We start from the raw sequence: 15215 nt of genomic DNA, 5'->3' as shown, positions 1-15215 counted from the left end.
AATCACACTAAACCTTCCTCTCGCTCAACAGTGGGACGCCTTTTCCATCCCTGAACTGCAAAACTTCATCCGCATCCTGGAAAAAGAGGAGCAGGACCAGATGTGCTCCATAAGCAGACGCTACAACACGTATAGAGAGAAACTGGAGGAGGCCATGAAAACCGCGGCAGGACGTCCTGGATAAAGCCAACATACAGTACAGAGTAACAAACGAACTGTAGCGCTGCTGCCTCTAGTGGTCACTGCGTGTCATGAACACTCATTACTGTGCCAACAGGACACCAGAAACTCACAGGAGTTAAAACTGACCTCCCACAATGCACCCCGTGTGCCATATTTACCATCGTTTTCCACTCTTTCACACTTATTTCTCTTCCCTTACCTCTCGTGGAAACAATCGGAGCGTATTTAATTGGATGCTGTGGTTTGTACATATTTTTGTTTGTTGTTTTAATTTATGTTCGTTTATTTTACTGAAGAGTCTTATTTTATTTCAAGCGCACGCAGACGGATGGGAATCGGGGATTATTTTTTAGATTCTAGTTATTTTAAATACCAAATGACCTAAAACGGACGTACCCAACCAAAGACAATGTTAGGCTTTGACGTGCTGTCGACAAATGTAGAGCAGACGGACAGGAAGGGTTTGTTTATTGTTGGATGCGGTGATGTAGGGACAGGAAATGAGATGCGAGTTGCTAAACAAATGGCATCAGTGCATTTGTTTTTATTCAATCAGAGAATGAGATGTAGGTTATGGAAGTGGGATTTGAGGAAGTCGTTGATGGAAATGTTGGAAAGTTTGCTTAAATGATTGTTTTTGGGGACTTTTTTGGCGAACGCTGGGTCAAAATGACCTTTTCCAAAGCTAATAGCATCTGCAAATTTAAATTAAAAGGACGTCTTCAAGATAAACGACTGAATATGGCAGTAATTCATGTTTGTTTTGAAGCTCCAGCCTTAAAATAGCTACATGTACTTGGCTGCAGTGTGATTATTTGTGCTAGTGATTTGTGTGTTTATATAATCACGCTGATCTGCTGCACCAGGAGGATGCAAATAAAGTGGTGCACGATCTGGAGACGTAGCTGGAACTGTTACTGTTGTGAGTTAATTGAGTACTACTTTGTCACAGCACACATGGTCAACATTTAAAGTGATGCATATGTCAGTAGGTGATTTTAATAGACGCGTTTAATCTCTGTATGCTAGTGCTGCATGACGGTTTTCTGATTGGTACTGCAACATTATGTCGATGTATGGCTGGGGATATGGCGCCCTCTTGTGGTTAACTGCTGTAACTACATCTCTGCAGTTTAGTCGGTGTGCTTTTTTTTTTTTTCGAAAGAATTTATTTCTGTATTATTATTTTGTTGTTGTTGATATTATTATTGGTTTTATATTGAAGCTTTTATTTAGAAGCTTGTGGAATTAAAATAAAGGTAATTGCGACTTTTTGTTTCACAATTCAGACAAATTTCCGGATATTTACGAAGTTAACGTCTTATATTTGGGACTTTCCTAAAAATGTGACGTTATTTTGTGCAATTTTTAAGTTATAATCTGCTAAAAGATTGAATTGTGAGAGCCTTTAAACCTGCATTATAAAAAAAAAACGTCTCAATTTTTTGTAAAATAGTCATTATATAAACTAGCTGCCATTTTGGGACTTTACGAAATAGTTAAATTTTCAAAAACGCGTCAGAATGATGAAAGAATAAGTCGCAAATTCCCATTTAGTTTCATGTCATGGCGGAAATGGGCTCGGTTATATAAACCTCTAACCAAAGATATAGTTATAATGCGTCGTTTAATTTAAGTTTGAAATCAATTGCCTGGTGCAATCAGTTTTGTGCGCCTCGATAAGCCGAGGTTAAATTACAGTATGTCTTGGCAACTCTAATGTAAACACTGGGGTGAATATGAATTAGCTTAATTAGCGTATATCGTTGTGTGAACATCACGACAGTCTCAAAATATATATATATATGCAATGGAAGAGGATTTGTCAGGGGAATAAGACCAGTAATGCTTTTTTTGGGCACTTTATGTCTATGTTAATTCAGGGAATTATTTGATTCGATTTTATCATTAGACTTCTTCAGATGCCTGTTGTCTTCCACTGTGTTTTAAATGGCATTGCATCTAGTGGAAGGTCTTTTTTTTTTTTTAATAATTAAAGCTGTTTCAGTACTTGATTTTATTTCATAAACAAGCTTTTGTTTGTAGAGTAAGACTGTGAATGAATGTGAAACTGTATTGATGTGTAGTGGAAGGGTTTTAGATGCACACATGCATGTGTTATATTAATTCATGCATATTGTTCAGGCTGTTTTAAGACCTCCGCGGCCGTGTTTAGACCCACAACTCTGCACTTGCCAAAAACTCTCTCTCTTTTGTTTGTTCTGAAAGTTACCTACGTATGATAGAGGGTTTGATGGATGTTTATGAATGAGGTGAGCTTCATTTTATAGAAGTCGATGAGTTTATTGAGCATCTGTGTTATCCTGATGAATCCTGATGTCATGCTTTTTTTTTTTTTTTTTTTTTTTTGAGGGTTTGTGTTGTAACCAATCGTGGCCTTTCTTGTTGAAGACATGGTTTCTTTAAATAAAGATGCAAAATTTCTCAACGCCCTGGAGCCTGTTTGTGTTTCTGCTCGCATCTTGCTGGAAATAAAATCCTAATTTTCTAATTCTAATAAATTAAATTGTTGACACTGAAAAGTGGTGGTTTTAATTCAGTGCAACTTGTTTGTCATTAAACATGCTTTTATACAACGTTGCATTAAAGAATATAGACTTCAATTCTAACTTTAATTTCTCATTTATCGAAGCCTTTCTCCACTATGAAAATAGGAAATTGCAGATCTTCATCTTCATTTATATGTATTTGTTATACATCTGATATTGCATTTCACAATTTAAACTTCTCTGAAGTGAATAATGAGCATTCATGAGGTATACATTCCCATTGTAAGTTTTTATATTTATAAATCGCTCTTTTTCCAAATTTTGACTTTCTTTCATTCTCCTTCGGCTTAGTTCCAGGGGTTACCACAGCAGAATGAACCGCCAACTGTTCCAGCATATGTTGTACACAGCGGATGCCCTTCCAGCTGCAACAGTACTGGGAAACGCATTCATTCACACACACACACACACACACACACACACACACACACACTCACATTTTAGTTTATTAAATTCACCTATAGTGCATGTGTTTGGACTGTGGGGGAAATCCACGCGAACACGGGGAGAACATGCAAACTCCACACAGAAATGCCAACTGGCCCAGCCGGGACTCTAACCAGTGACCTTCTTGCTGTGAGGCGACAGTTCTAGTCATTGTTGCCTGACCTTTTTCTTGAAATGTCTAATTCAAATCTCGCCACTGACTTTTCCCTGCTCAGAATTTTAAGGTTCTGTAAACCTTGAGTTGTTTTTTTTTTTTTTTTAACAAATGAAGTAGCAAATTTATCCCAATTCTGAAAGATAAACCCCAAGATATAAACTCACAGCTGTGAGAAATAATGTCAAACTTGCGAAATATCATTTAAATAGTTAAAAATCTAAAAAAGGTGAGAATTTTGAGACATAAACACAGAATTCTGCTCTTTTTTTTTCTTAAAATGCTCAGAATTTCAAGTTTAAATCTTAATTTAATCTTAAACCAGTCATTTTTTTTTATCTTGTAATTGCAAATTTCTCACAATTCTGAAAGAAACCCCCTAAGATATAAACTCAAAACAGCGATAAATAAAGTCAGAATTGCGAGACAGCTCATAAAATTAAGTTTATAACTGCAAGAAATCATCACAAATCGAAAAAAGTTTAAAATTGTAAGACGTTAACCCAGAATTTTGTCCTTTTTTTCTGGAAATGTCTTATTAAAATCTTTAAGCTGGATGTTTCTGCTCAGAATTTCAAGTTTAAATCTTGATTTAATCTTAAACCAGAGTATTTATTTATTTTTTTTATCTTTTTTTTATCTTGTAGTTTTATTTATTTTTTTTTTATTTGCTTGTTTATTTTACAGGGACAATACACTTGACATTGTTATACAAAGATAACCGATGTTGTGTACATAGGGCATATAGCATAAAGCTAATTTGCAGCCCTCGTCCCTGGTTAGGCTTTACATTATAAAAAAAAATTAAAAAAATAATAATAATAAAGAAAACCGGCAAGAATAAAACACAATACAGCAAACATGTACAATATTTACAGAGCCATAAACATAAGATGCAAGTCCATATGGATAAAGAGAAATGTAAATGGGACCAACCTGAAAGAGTAATGCTTAATGTTCACATTGCTGTAAAGATTTCAACCATTCTTTCAGCTTCAGTTGCAAATTTCTCACAATTTTGAAAGAAACCCCCTAAGATATAAACTCAAAACAGTGATAAATAAAGTCAGAATTGCGAGAGAGCTCATAAAATTAAGTTTATAACTGCAAAAAATCATCACAAATCGAAAAAAAGGTTAAAATTGTAAGACGTTAACCCAGAATTTTGTCTTTTTTTAATGTCCAATTAAAATCTTATAGATGACTTTTCCGCTCAGAATTTCAAGTTTATTTCACAGACCTCTTATCTTGTAAATGCATCACCATCTAAAGGAGAAAACCCTAAGATATAAACTCAAAACAGTGATAAATAAAGTCAGAATTGCGAGACAGCTTATAAAATTAAGTTTATAACTGCATAGAATAGTCAGAAATGGTGAGAATTAAAATGGTGAGAATTGTGAGTTGTTGACCCAGAATTCTGACTTTTTTTTCCTTGAAATGTCCAATTAAAATCTCACAGATGACTTTCCCCATCAGAATTTCAAGTTTATACCTCAGAGTTTCAATCTGACCACAAACCACAAAGTTATTGTCTACACATCGTGACTTTTATCTTGTAATTGCAAATTTATCACAATTCTGAAAGATAAACCATAAGATATAAACTCATAACTGTGAGGAATAAAGTCAGAATTGCCAGACAGCTTATACAATTAAGCAAGAAACCAGCACAAATCTACAAAAGGTGAGAATTGCGAGATGTTTGTCTGAATTTTGTCCTTTTTTTCTTAAAATGTTTCTTGAAATAACTTTTTAACCTCAGAATTTCAAGTTTATATCTCAGAGTTTCAATTTAACAGGTAGTTTTGTTCTACAATTTGTGACTTTTGATCATGAAGTTGCCAATTTATCACAATTCTGAAAGAAAAACCCTAAGATATAAATTTAAACAGAGATAAATAAAGTCAAAATTGGGAGAAAGCTTATAAAATTAAGCAAATGACTGCAAGAAATCCTCACAAAACTAAATAAAGGTCAGATTTGCAATATGTAAACATGTAATACAAATTAAACCTGTTTATATCTTGCTGTATCTTTATTTCTACGTGTTGTGAGATAAATGAATGCTATTATCCTGTGCTAGCAATAGTTAACAGCCCATCTACTAGCTGTCACCATGTATCTAAACTGTAAATAATTAGAGAGAGGCCAGGTTTTACTCAATGCAGGCGCACATGTGTGAATGAAGTGTCCTTTACGTGAACCCGCCGTTGTTAAAGTTATCGCTGATGGATCAACGTTGACTCATCGCGGAGAGCAGCGCGTCTTCTTTCATGGCGCCCGGGAGCAAACGCTGAACTTTATACTGCAGTCCGAACGACTTTACCACACAACCATGTAAGTTTACACATATTACAAAACCTGAATATCATATTTAAAAGAACTAGGGCGTGATATTAGAACAAACGCTCGCTTTGTGTAAACGCCGTCGTGTTTTCATGCTGTGCTGCACTTCACATTCTCAAACCCCACTCGAGTCAATGCGACGATAATAATGCGGATTATTTGCGTTATTTATGAACAACACCGTGTGCTTTCAACAGCTTTGTGTGAATAAGACATTGTTTTTGCAGCTTCTGAAGTAGTTTTGATTGAGAGCATGTGTGTTTTGTTATAATGGACTGCCTCATGGACTTGTTTATTTACTAATGGACTGCTTTAAAATCTTTTCTGCAATATTTGCATGTATATAATATCATATTTAGCTCAATGTCATATTTATATGACTAAATATAATATTTATTGATTATCTAATATAGAAATGTTATTAAAAGGATTAATGTTTTATGTATTTGCTAATATGGAGTGCTTTAAAATCATGTCTGCAATATGTCTATAATATCATATATTCAGTTCAATGTAATGTTTATATGATTAAATGTAATATTTATTGATTATTAAATATATAAATGTTATTAAAATATTCATGTTATTTGTATTTGTGTGTATGAACTGCCTCAAAATATCTTTTTTATATACCTGCATGTATATAATACCCAGATTAGTTTAATGTGATATTTATATGATCAAATATAATATTTATTGATTATTTAATATATAAATGTTATCAAAAATATTAATTATTTGCTAATATGGAGTGCTTTAAAATCATTGCTGCTATATTTACATGTATATAATATCATATTTGGTTCAGTTTAATATTTATATGATTAAATATAATATTTATTGATTATTTTAATAACATTTATATATTAAATTTTCATGTTATATGTATTTTTGTATATGGACTGCCTCAAAATACCCTTTCTGCAATATCTGCATGTATATAATTCTATATTTAGTTTAATGTTATATTTATATGATTAAATATAATATTTATTGATTATTTAGTATATAAATATAAAAAGATTAATGTTATATGTATTTGTGAATGTATGAACTGCCTCAAAATATTGTTTCTGCCATATCTGCATGTATATAATACAATATTTAGTTTAATGTCATATTTACATGGCTAAATATAATATGTATTGATTATTAAATATATTAATGTTATTAAATGTTATAATATAATATAATAAAATATAATATAATATAATATAAAATAATATAATATAAAATAATATTATATAAAAATATAATATAATACAGTATAATATAATATAATATAATATAGTAAAATAAAATATAATATAAAAATATAATATTATATAATATAATATAAAATAAAATATAATTAATATAATATTTAATATAAAATTTTGATTATTCTAAAAAATATAATATAATATAATATATTTAATATAATATAATATAATATAATATAATTAATATAGTAAAATAAAATATAATATTATATAATATAAAAATATAATATAATATTATATAATATTATATAAAATAAAATATAATTAATATAATATTTATTATAAAATTTTAATTATTCTAAAAAATATAATATAATATAATATAATATAATATAATATAATATAATATAATATAATATAATATAATATAATATAATACTGACCGCATTACATTTCTGCTATTAAAGCAAAAATCACATGAAGATTAGTTGACATGTAAAATAACCCTGAACTTAATATATTTACAGGATGTATTTGTAAAATGTAAGGTTGCTTTCTTGATCTCCTCAGGCTTAGTCAGAGTTCAGTGAAGGTCGTATTGTTGGCCGTTGCAGTTGGAATTTATCTCATTCCCTCTCCTATTGATCCTGAGCCGTACATGTGAGTATTTCCACAGCAAATCTCTTTACTCTGATGTAAACTGATCTCCAGAGAGGGCCTGTACTAATTTACACTATTTCAAATATTTCCCAAATGATGTTTAACAGAGCAAGGACATTTTCACAGCAACATTTTTTCTTCTGGAGAAAGTCTTATTTGTTTTATTTCGGCTAGAATACAAGCAGTTTAAAAAAATAAATAAACATTTAATGTCAATATTATTAACTCCGTTAAGCAATTTTTTTTCAATAGTCTACAGAACAAACCCTCATTATACAATAACGTGCCTAATTACCCTAACTTGCTACCTAATCAACCTAGTTAAGCCTTTAAATGTCACTTTAAGCTGAATACTAGCCTCCTGAAAATATCTAGTCAAATATTATTTACTGTCATCATGGCAAAGATAAAATAAATCAGTTATTAGAAATGAGTTATTAAAACTATTATGATTAGAAATGTAAAAATCTGCTCTCTTTTAGAGAGAAATTGGGAAAAAATATATACTGGGGGGCTAATAATTCTGACTTCACCTGTATGTGTGTGTTTTTCAGATTCGAGGATCCTCCGCCGGCTCTCGAGGGCCCTTTAGCGGTGAACACGCGCTTACAGAGAGGCAGAAAACTGTTTTCTGGTCAGCTCAAAGGTCCCGAGTCGTTCACCGCTGACCAGAATGGTGAGATTTCAGTTTCTGTGCTGTTTTCTGTTTGAATGTCATGAATGTCATGTTGAATGTCATGTTTTTATCATGGTGTTACTGTTTTCTGTTTGTGTTTCAGAAATGCAGGTTTTGAACTTATTTAAATCAAGGCAGATTACTATATATCTATATACTATGACGATACAGGATGGTTTTATCCCTTAACATGTGCAGTTCTGAATTGCAGTTGCATGTTGACTTTAAGAAATGTTGTTTTACAAAATAGTGACAGTTTTATTCATTTTCAGCTATTAGTGAGTGCTTTTGGAACAATCTTTTCAATGTTTTAAATATTTTTATCATGGTGTTACTGCAAGTTAATAAATAATTTTGGTCATGAAGAGAAATCCCTGATGTGAACCACAACAAAAACAGCTATGTTTTGGCAAAATCCAGGCGGAACTGCCAAAATAACACTGGAGTTTAAGTGTCATTGCTTCTTCCAATCACAGGAAACGTCTACACAGGCACTGTCGACGGGAAGCTTTGGAGAATCAACAACGAATCCCTGAAGTTCATCACACAGATGGGCCAGAACATCCCCCAATGTGGTAAATCCACACCAAAATGTGTATCCTCTGTTACGGAGGCGTTCACGCTGCCAGACACGCTAAAGAGAGATTCACAAAGAGTCAAGTGTTGTAGAAATGCAGAAGTCTTCATCAGTACATTATTCTTCATCCCTAACAAGCTTTCCTTCGTCAGGGTTGTGCTGTATAGCGTCTGACAGATATGCAATAACATTTGTGACTATAAAATTTGAATAGTTTAAAGTAAATAAAGATGATTTTAGGAGAAATATAAATGAATATAACAATTCGAGAGTAGAAAACACTCTGAAAACCTTCTCTCTGTGATATTTGCTGCCGGTTTATCAGGAAGTGATGATTTTGTTCTCTTGGACTGATGGAGACCCTGCTTTATTTGCACATCTTTTTTTACATTATTGCACTTTTACCTATATATATTCAGTTAAGTTCTTTGGATGGAAACATGTCTGTTGTGTTGTTCGTTTAGGCTTCAGTACAGACTATGAGCCTGTTTGTGGTCGTCCTCATGGCCTGCGGCTGGACCGGGACGGGCAGCTGATTGTGGCAGACTCTTATTACGGCCTGTTTAAAGTCGACCCTTCGACCGGAGAGAAAACACTCCTACATTCCAGCAAAGACGGTCTGTAAACATCTGGAGTCTCTCAAAAGTGTCCAAAAAAGAGCTTTTCACCTAATTTTGGTTGCTTTGGCTATGTGCACATCATCGACTGGCCGTTTTTTAAATATATTCTGTGTGTTTGTGACCCTGGATGGATATGTTTGTATTAGTGCTGCACAATATATCGTTTCAGCATCGATTATGCAATATGTGCGCATGTGCAATAATCACATCGCAGGATTTACAATGTTGAGTCTGGACTTTTAGAGTCACTGCTTTAGATTAACTATATAAAAGTCAAGGTTTTTCATTTGCATATGTTTTTAAGACCTGTCACGGAGAATTTCAAGAAAGTTTAAAACATTTGGGCACAAGAAATTATGACTTTAGGAGGCGCAACAAAGATTAATTGCATTAAATTATTTATTATTTTGTTGAAGATGATATAGTGTTATTTGACATTTATAAAAAATGGTAGATTTGGTTTGGTAGATTTTTTTTTTGTTTTGTTTCATGTCCAAATATCTGCATTTCAAACCTAAAATAGGATTATTTTGCTCACCCCTCTGGCTGATTATTTAGTTTGCTTTAAGGAAAATCTCACTTAATTTTGACTTATTATTTCTGAAAGTGAAAAAACAAATTGTATTTTTTTAAATATTCGGACTAGAAACAAGGCAACCCGAAGTAATTTGCATTGAGATTACTCAATTTATGTACATAAATACTTGTTGGGCTCCCTAGAAAAAGTCAAATAGAGAATTTAATCCATCTGGGGGAAACTGTATTCATATCACAATATTTATCACTAAAAGTTTAAATATTGCAATGTCAGATTTTTACAATATTGTGCAGCCCTAATTTAAATGATTTGCCAGAACATATTGTATTGAGTCAAAATGATAATTTTTTATTTTATGCCCACATTGTTTTTTTTTTTTAGTATTATTTTTTTAGATCATCTCCATCAAGACATACTGTATTGTAAATTTCCGACTGCAATATACAAATATATATATATATATATAAATTTTGATTAGTAACTTTAGTTTCCTAGAACATATTGTGGACAACTTTGAAGATGTTTATTGTAAAGTGTAACTGAGTTCAAGAAAGTCACTATATAAGTTGATATTATTACTATTTTGTAACATTAATAATCATATTATTATTATGTACTTTGTTTTATTTTTATGACATTGGTTTGTTAATATATAAATATATAAATAATAACGAATTATTATATATATATATATATATATATATATATATATATATATATATATATATATATATATATATATATATATATATATATATAATGTTACAACATTTTAATTAATGTTACACACTTTACAATAAACATCTTCAAAGTTGCCCAAAATATTTACTAATAATTTTGACCTTAAAATGGATAAAAAATTTAAAACTGCTTTTATTCTAGCCGAAATAAAACAAATAAGGCTTTCTCCAGAAGAAAAAATATTATCAGACATACTGTGAAAATTTCCTTGCTCTGTTACACATCATTTGGAAAATATTTTAAAAAGAAAAAAAAATGTGAAGGCTGGCTAATAATTCTGACTAACTTATATCACAAAACAATACATTATAATTAACTAAACAAACAGCCGTGTCTCATTCTTCTCAAAAGGAGCTGATGGGATTCCCTTTGGCTTTCTGAACGGTCTGGAGATTTCTAAAAACGGCACTGTGTTCTTCACCGACTCCAGCAGTAAATGGGGAAGACGTCACGTTCGATATGAGGTCATCGTACTTTAAATAATAAAAACAAACATACAAAAGCTGTAGTACTCCCTGCACTAAAGGCGGTTCTGCCCTCAGGTGTTGGAGACGAATCGTCTGGGTCGCCTTCTGACCTTTGACCCCACCAGCGGTCGCGTTCGGACGCTGCTGGATTCTCTATATATGCCAAATGGATTTGCTTTCTCACCTGATGAAGACTTTCTGCTTCTGGCTGAAACCAGCATCGGACGGATTATCAAGTAAGAGTTCAAGCACAGTACTGAATAAAGTTAGTAAGTAAATTCGAAACGTGGCTCAGTGGTTAGAACTGTCTCCTTACAGCAAGAAGGTCACTGATTCGAGTCCCGACTGGGTCAGTTGGCATTTCTCTGTGGAGTTTGCATGTTCTCCCCATGTTGGCATGGGTTTCCTCCGGGTGCTCCAGTTTCCCTCACAGTCCAAAGACATGCGCTATTGAGTAATTGAATAAGCTAAATTGGCTGTAGTGTATGTGTTTGAATGAGTGTGTATGTGTGTTTTCCAGTACTGGGTTGCAGCTGGATATGCAACCGTTGTGTAAAACATATGCCGGATATGTTGGCGGTTCATTCTGCTGTGGTGACCCCTAATGAATAAAAAGACTAAGCTGAAGGAAAATGAATGAATGAATGAATTATCAAGAGTTTCCAATATTTGGAAAGGGGGCGGGAAGAAGCAGCTCATTTGCATTTAAAGAGACACATACAGAAAAGCCCACCTATTATATTTCATAACACAAGTTTTCTGCTGTTCCCCAGGTTCTGGTTGAAGGGGCCGAAAGCGGGTATGAAGGAGGTCGTCCTGAACAACATGATTGGTTACCCTGATAACATCCGGCTCAGTGACCGAGGCACATTTTTAGTAGGAATATCCACTGTTAGATTCGCCGGTCGCCTCTTTCCGCCGTTCCTGGATCTGATCGGTCCCTATCCTGCACTTAAACGTGCCATAGTGAAGGTGGGTAGGTCTTAAACACGCTGGAGTCAGTGTTTTATGAGTAGCTTATTAAGTAATATATTGTAGTTTATGTCAGGGGCGCCTGCAGGATTTTATTCCTGGGTACACACAAATCCAGCACCGCCCCTTCTAATCTTTTAAATTATGACATATTAAAAAATTTGCTGAAATATGACAGAAGATTGTGAACGTTTCGTAAAGCATTAATTAAATCCTTACTTTCCACTGACCAAATATCATTCACCCGCACAGCTGAGTAGTGGACGGGCTCAAACTAAAATATAAATCGTATATTTTTCTTGGAAAAAATATCTTTTTAAAATGAATTTTGTATATAGTTTGTCTATGTGTTTAAATGTTTTTCTTGGTCAAAGTTAACTTCTAAAAAAATTGGAGAACAAATAACATTTGAGGTGAAGTGCTTCAAAACAGATGCGCTATGCTTTAAAAATGCCGAATCACGAACTGGATTGAGAAAACTCAGAAACTCATTGTGAGAATAGAGATGTCTGCTTATTATTCCTGTTTGTCAGATAAAATTGTCTTAAACACCTTGACATTTTAAGACTAATTGAGGCCCAGTGATATAAAGCCGGCTGTGTTCATTTCTGAGTGCCAAGATGAACTTTATATCCTGATCTATCCCTCAGCTGGTTCCTCTGAGCTGGTACGATCTCCTCCTGCCAAAGTACGGAGTGGTTCTGGAGCTGGACTCTGCGGGACAGGTGATCGACAGCCTCCATGACCCCACAGGACACCTCACATGGGCCGTCAGTGACGTCTTCCAGCACGGGACAGTTTACTATCTGGGCAACACCGATCTGCCATTCCTGCCAGTGCTGGATGAGTGGAGCTGAACACCACAACTGTGCATTCATCACGCAATGAGATGAGTTCAACAACGCATTACAGTACTGTGAATCATGCAAAACTACTGTGAATTATGCAATTAAAGCATTAGATCACTTCCAGAATGACAATGTCCTCTGCAAAATTTCCCTCGTCAAGCAAAATGTTAATTTCTTCCCTTCATCAGTTAAATCAATAACATTTTTGGGGTAAAACACACAGGATTTTCCTCTTTATAGTGGACTTCTATGGTGCTCTGTGCTTTGACTATGCAAACTGCAGAAGAAGATATTTTGAAGAATGTTTTGCACCATCTATTGACTTCCATAGTATGTATCATCACCTACTATGGGTGTCAATGGCTACTGGCGATTTTCTGGTTTCCAACATTCTTCAAAATATCTTCAAACTGATTTATTTTTGGGTGGTCTGTCCATTTAAAACTGCTTTGTCAGTGTTGAAGTGGTGCAGGAATGCCGGGAAATCCCAGACAAATTCATATATTTTTCCATACAGTGGACTTTTATGGTTGTCAGTGGTTTAAATATACAAACTGCAAGTGGACAAATCTCTAAATGATCTCTGCTGAGGAATAAAGATCTTATAAGGATCTTAGATAAGGTCATTCCCCTAAAAAAAAGGCCATTCACAAAGTTTGACCCATTGAAATTGTAGTCTAAACCACTGAGCACCATTCAAGTGCACTATATGGGAAAAGTCCTGCATGTTTTCCTCCGAAAAAAATAGCATTTTGGATGACTAAAGAGTGAGTAAATGATCATAAATGTTCCTTCTGGAAGTGAAGTGATCCTTCAAAGCTGCTGTAGTTTGTCTAATCCGGATGTTTTAGCTGTACGGGAGACGCTGGAGCATATGTCTGTGCACTGTCAAACACACTGGCCATTTGAAAGCATAATGCTTTCATTTAAAACTGAAGATTGTGTTTTGGTGCCAAACACAGATTGTTGATCATTTGTTAATTTTTCTTGCAACGACAACTGCAAAAATAACTGCACAACATGAGTGCATTCAATAGTCATTTCGAATCATTTCAACTGATCATTTGTGAGAGAGTTTCATCCATCTACTTGTATTTGTAATACTATTATTACTCATTTTTAAATGCATTAATTACTGTAATGCTATTAATTGTAGTAGATTTAGTTTTGTTATTATGGTACAAGTGAAATCAAATGGAAATTTAAAACAAATTATCTTGACAACCACTATAATTATTATAATTTCAGTTGCTGTTTGTTTGATTATGTCTGTCTATTTAGTTATTATTAATGCTTCAAGTTAAATAACCAATCAGAAATGTGTAATCATTTTTATTTTTAATATTTAGTTTGATTTGAGATCATTGTTTTAGTTAGCTATAACTAAAGATTTAATTTTTAATTTAAATTTAAGATTTAATTTGATCATTTATTAGTTTAAGCGTCTATTTACTTCCTGATGTTTATTTCACTTAATTTAGTTATTTTTGTGCTAAATTAAATGAAGTTTTATAAACTAATTTCGAGAGGAGCACGTGATATGATTGATCGCAGCTGGTCCCTCATCTATAATCATTAATGAACCAATCAGATTCTTCCAAACTCATTATAAATAGCCTGTCTTGCCTGAGATCATTGTTTTAGTTAGCTATAACTAAAGATTTAATTTTTATTTTTAATATTAGATTTGATCATTTATTAGTTTAAGCGTCAATTTACTTCCTGATGTTTATTTCACTTAATTTAGTTATTTTTGTGCTAAATTAAATGAAGTTTTATAAACTAATTTCAAGAGGAGCACGTGATATGATTGATCGCAGCTGGTCCCTTATCTATAATCATTAATGAACCAATCAGATTCTTCCAAACTCATTATAAATAGCCTGTCTTGCCTCACGCCCTAATCTTCAAATTGAAAGAACCCCCCATTCACCCCATCTCCTCCTTTACCTCCTCTACCAGGGGGAGCTTGCGAGATCTACCTGATCTCGGACCCCCTTACATGCTCATTAACCAGACGGAAGCCCTGGGCTCAATTATCTCCAAGCTCAGGGTTCTCTCATGGGACAACATGCCAAACCTGCTATTATTATCAAGCAATATCTAAGTGTGAACTCTTGAAACTGTATTAAAATGAAAATAAAATGCTGCCTTGACGAAAAGCTGACATTATATGTATAATAATTTTATTTGTATTTTGTGTAGTTATAT

The 15215-nt window shown here is 33.3% G+C and overlaps 2 protein-coding genes across 6 annotated transcripts in view; both read left to right on the top strand.

Moving 5' to 3' along the window:
- rassf3 (Ras association domain family member 3) overlaps positions 1–2632 on the top strand; it is a 65260-nt gene extending 62628 nt beyond the window's left edge. For all 5 annotated transcript variants that reach the window (NM_001442248.1, NM_001442249.1, NM_001442250.1 and 2 more), the window contains one exon: positions 32–2632. In NM_001442248.1, the coding sequence (NP_001429177.1) occupies positions 32–184 (153 nt within the window). In that variant the 3' untranslated portion in view covers positions 185–2632. The remainder of the gene's footprint in view (positions 1–31) is intronic.
- A 2880-nt stretch (positions 2633–5512) lies between these two features.
- zgc:194209 lies at positions 5513–13040 on the top strand. The gene is made up of 9 exons (NM_001130792.1): positions 5513–5694; positions 7476–7565; positions 8120–8241; positions 8718–8816; positions 9283–9435; positions 11069–11181; positions 11260–11420; positions 11958–12156; positions 12807–13040. Exons 1-9 carry the CDS (start codon positions 5540–5542, stop codon positions 13011–13013), a joined length of 1299 nt encoding a protein of 432 aa, NP_001124264.1. The 5' UTR covers positions 5513–5539; the 3' UTR covers positions 13014–13040.
- Positions 13041–15215: the final 2175 nt, after the last annotated feature.

This window comes from Danio rerio, chromosome 4 (genome assembly GCF_052040795.2).
Source record: "Danio rerio strain M-AB ecotype USA chromosome 4, GRCz13ab, whole genome shotgun sequence".
NCBI classification, from domain to species: domain Eukaryota; kingdom Metazoa; phylum Chordata; class Actinopteri; order Cypriniformes; family Danionidae; genus Danio; species Danio rerio.
The sequence above is the reverse complement of the archived record's forward strand: the minus strand, read 5'-3'. Positions and strand labels throughout refer to the sequence as shown.

Bases quoted from the DNA above. Each gene is read 5' to 3' on its own strand.
- zgc:194209 (NM_001130792.1), top strand. From the start codon at position 5,540: ATGAAGTGTCCTTTACGTGAACCCGCCGTTGTTAAAGTTATCGCTGAT. The intron at 7,566-8,119 runs GTGAGTATTTCC...TGTGTTTTTCAG, and splicing joins ATTGATCCTGAGCCGTACAT to ATTCGAGGATCCTCCGCCGG. The intron at 11,182-11,259 runs GTCATCGTACTT...TTCTGCCCTCAG, and splicing joins GACGTCACGTTCGATATGAG to GTGTTGGAGACGAATCGTCT.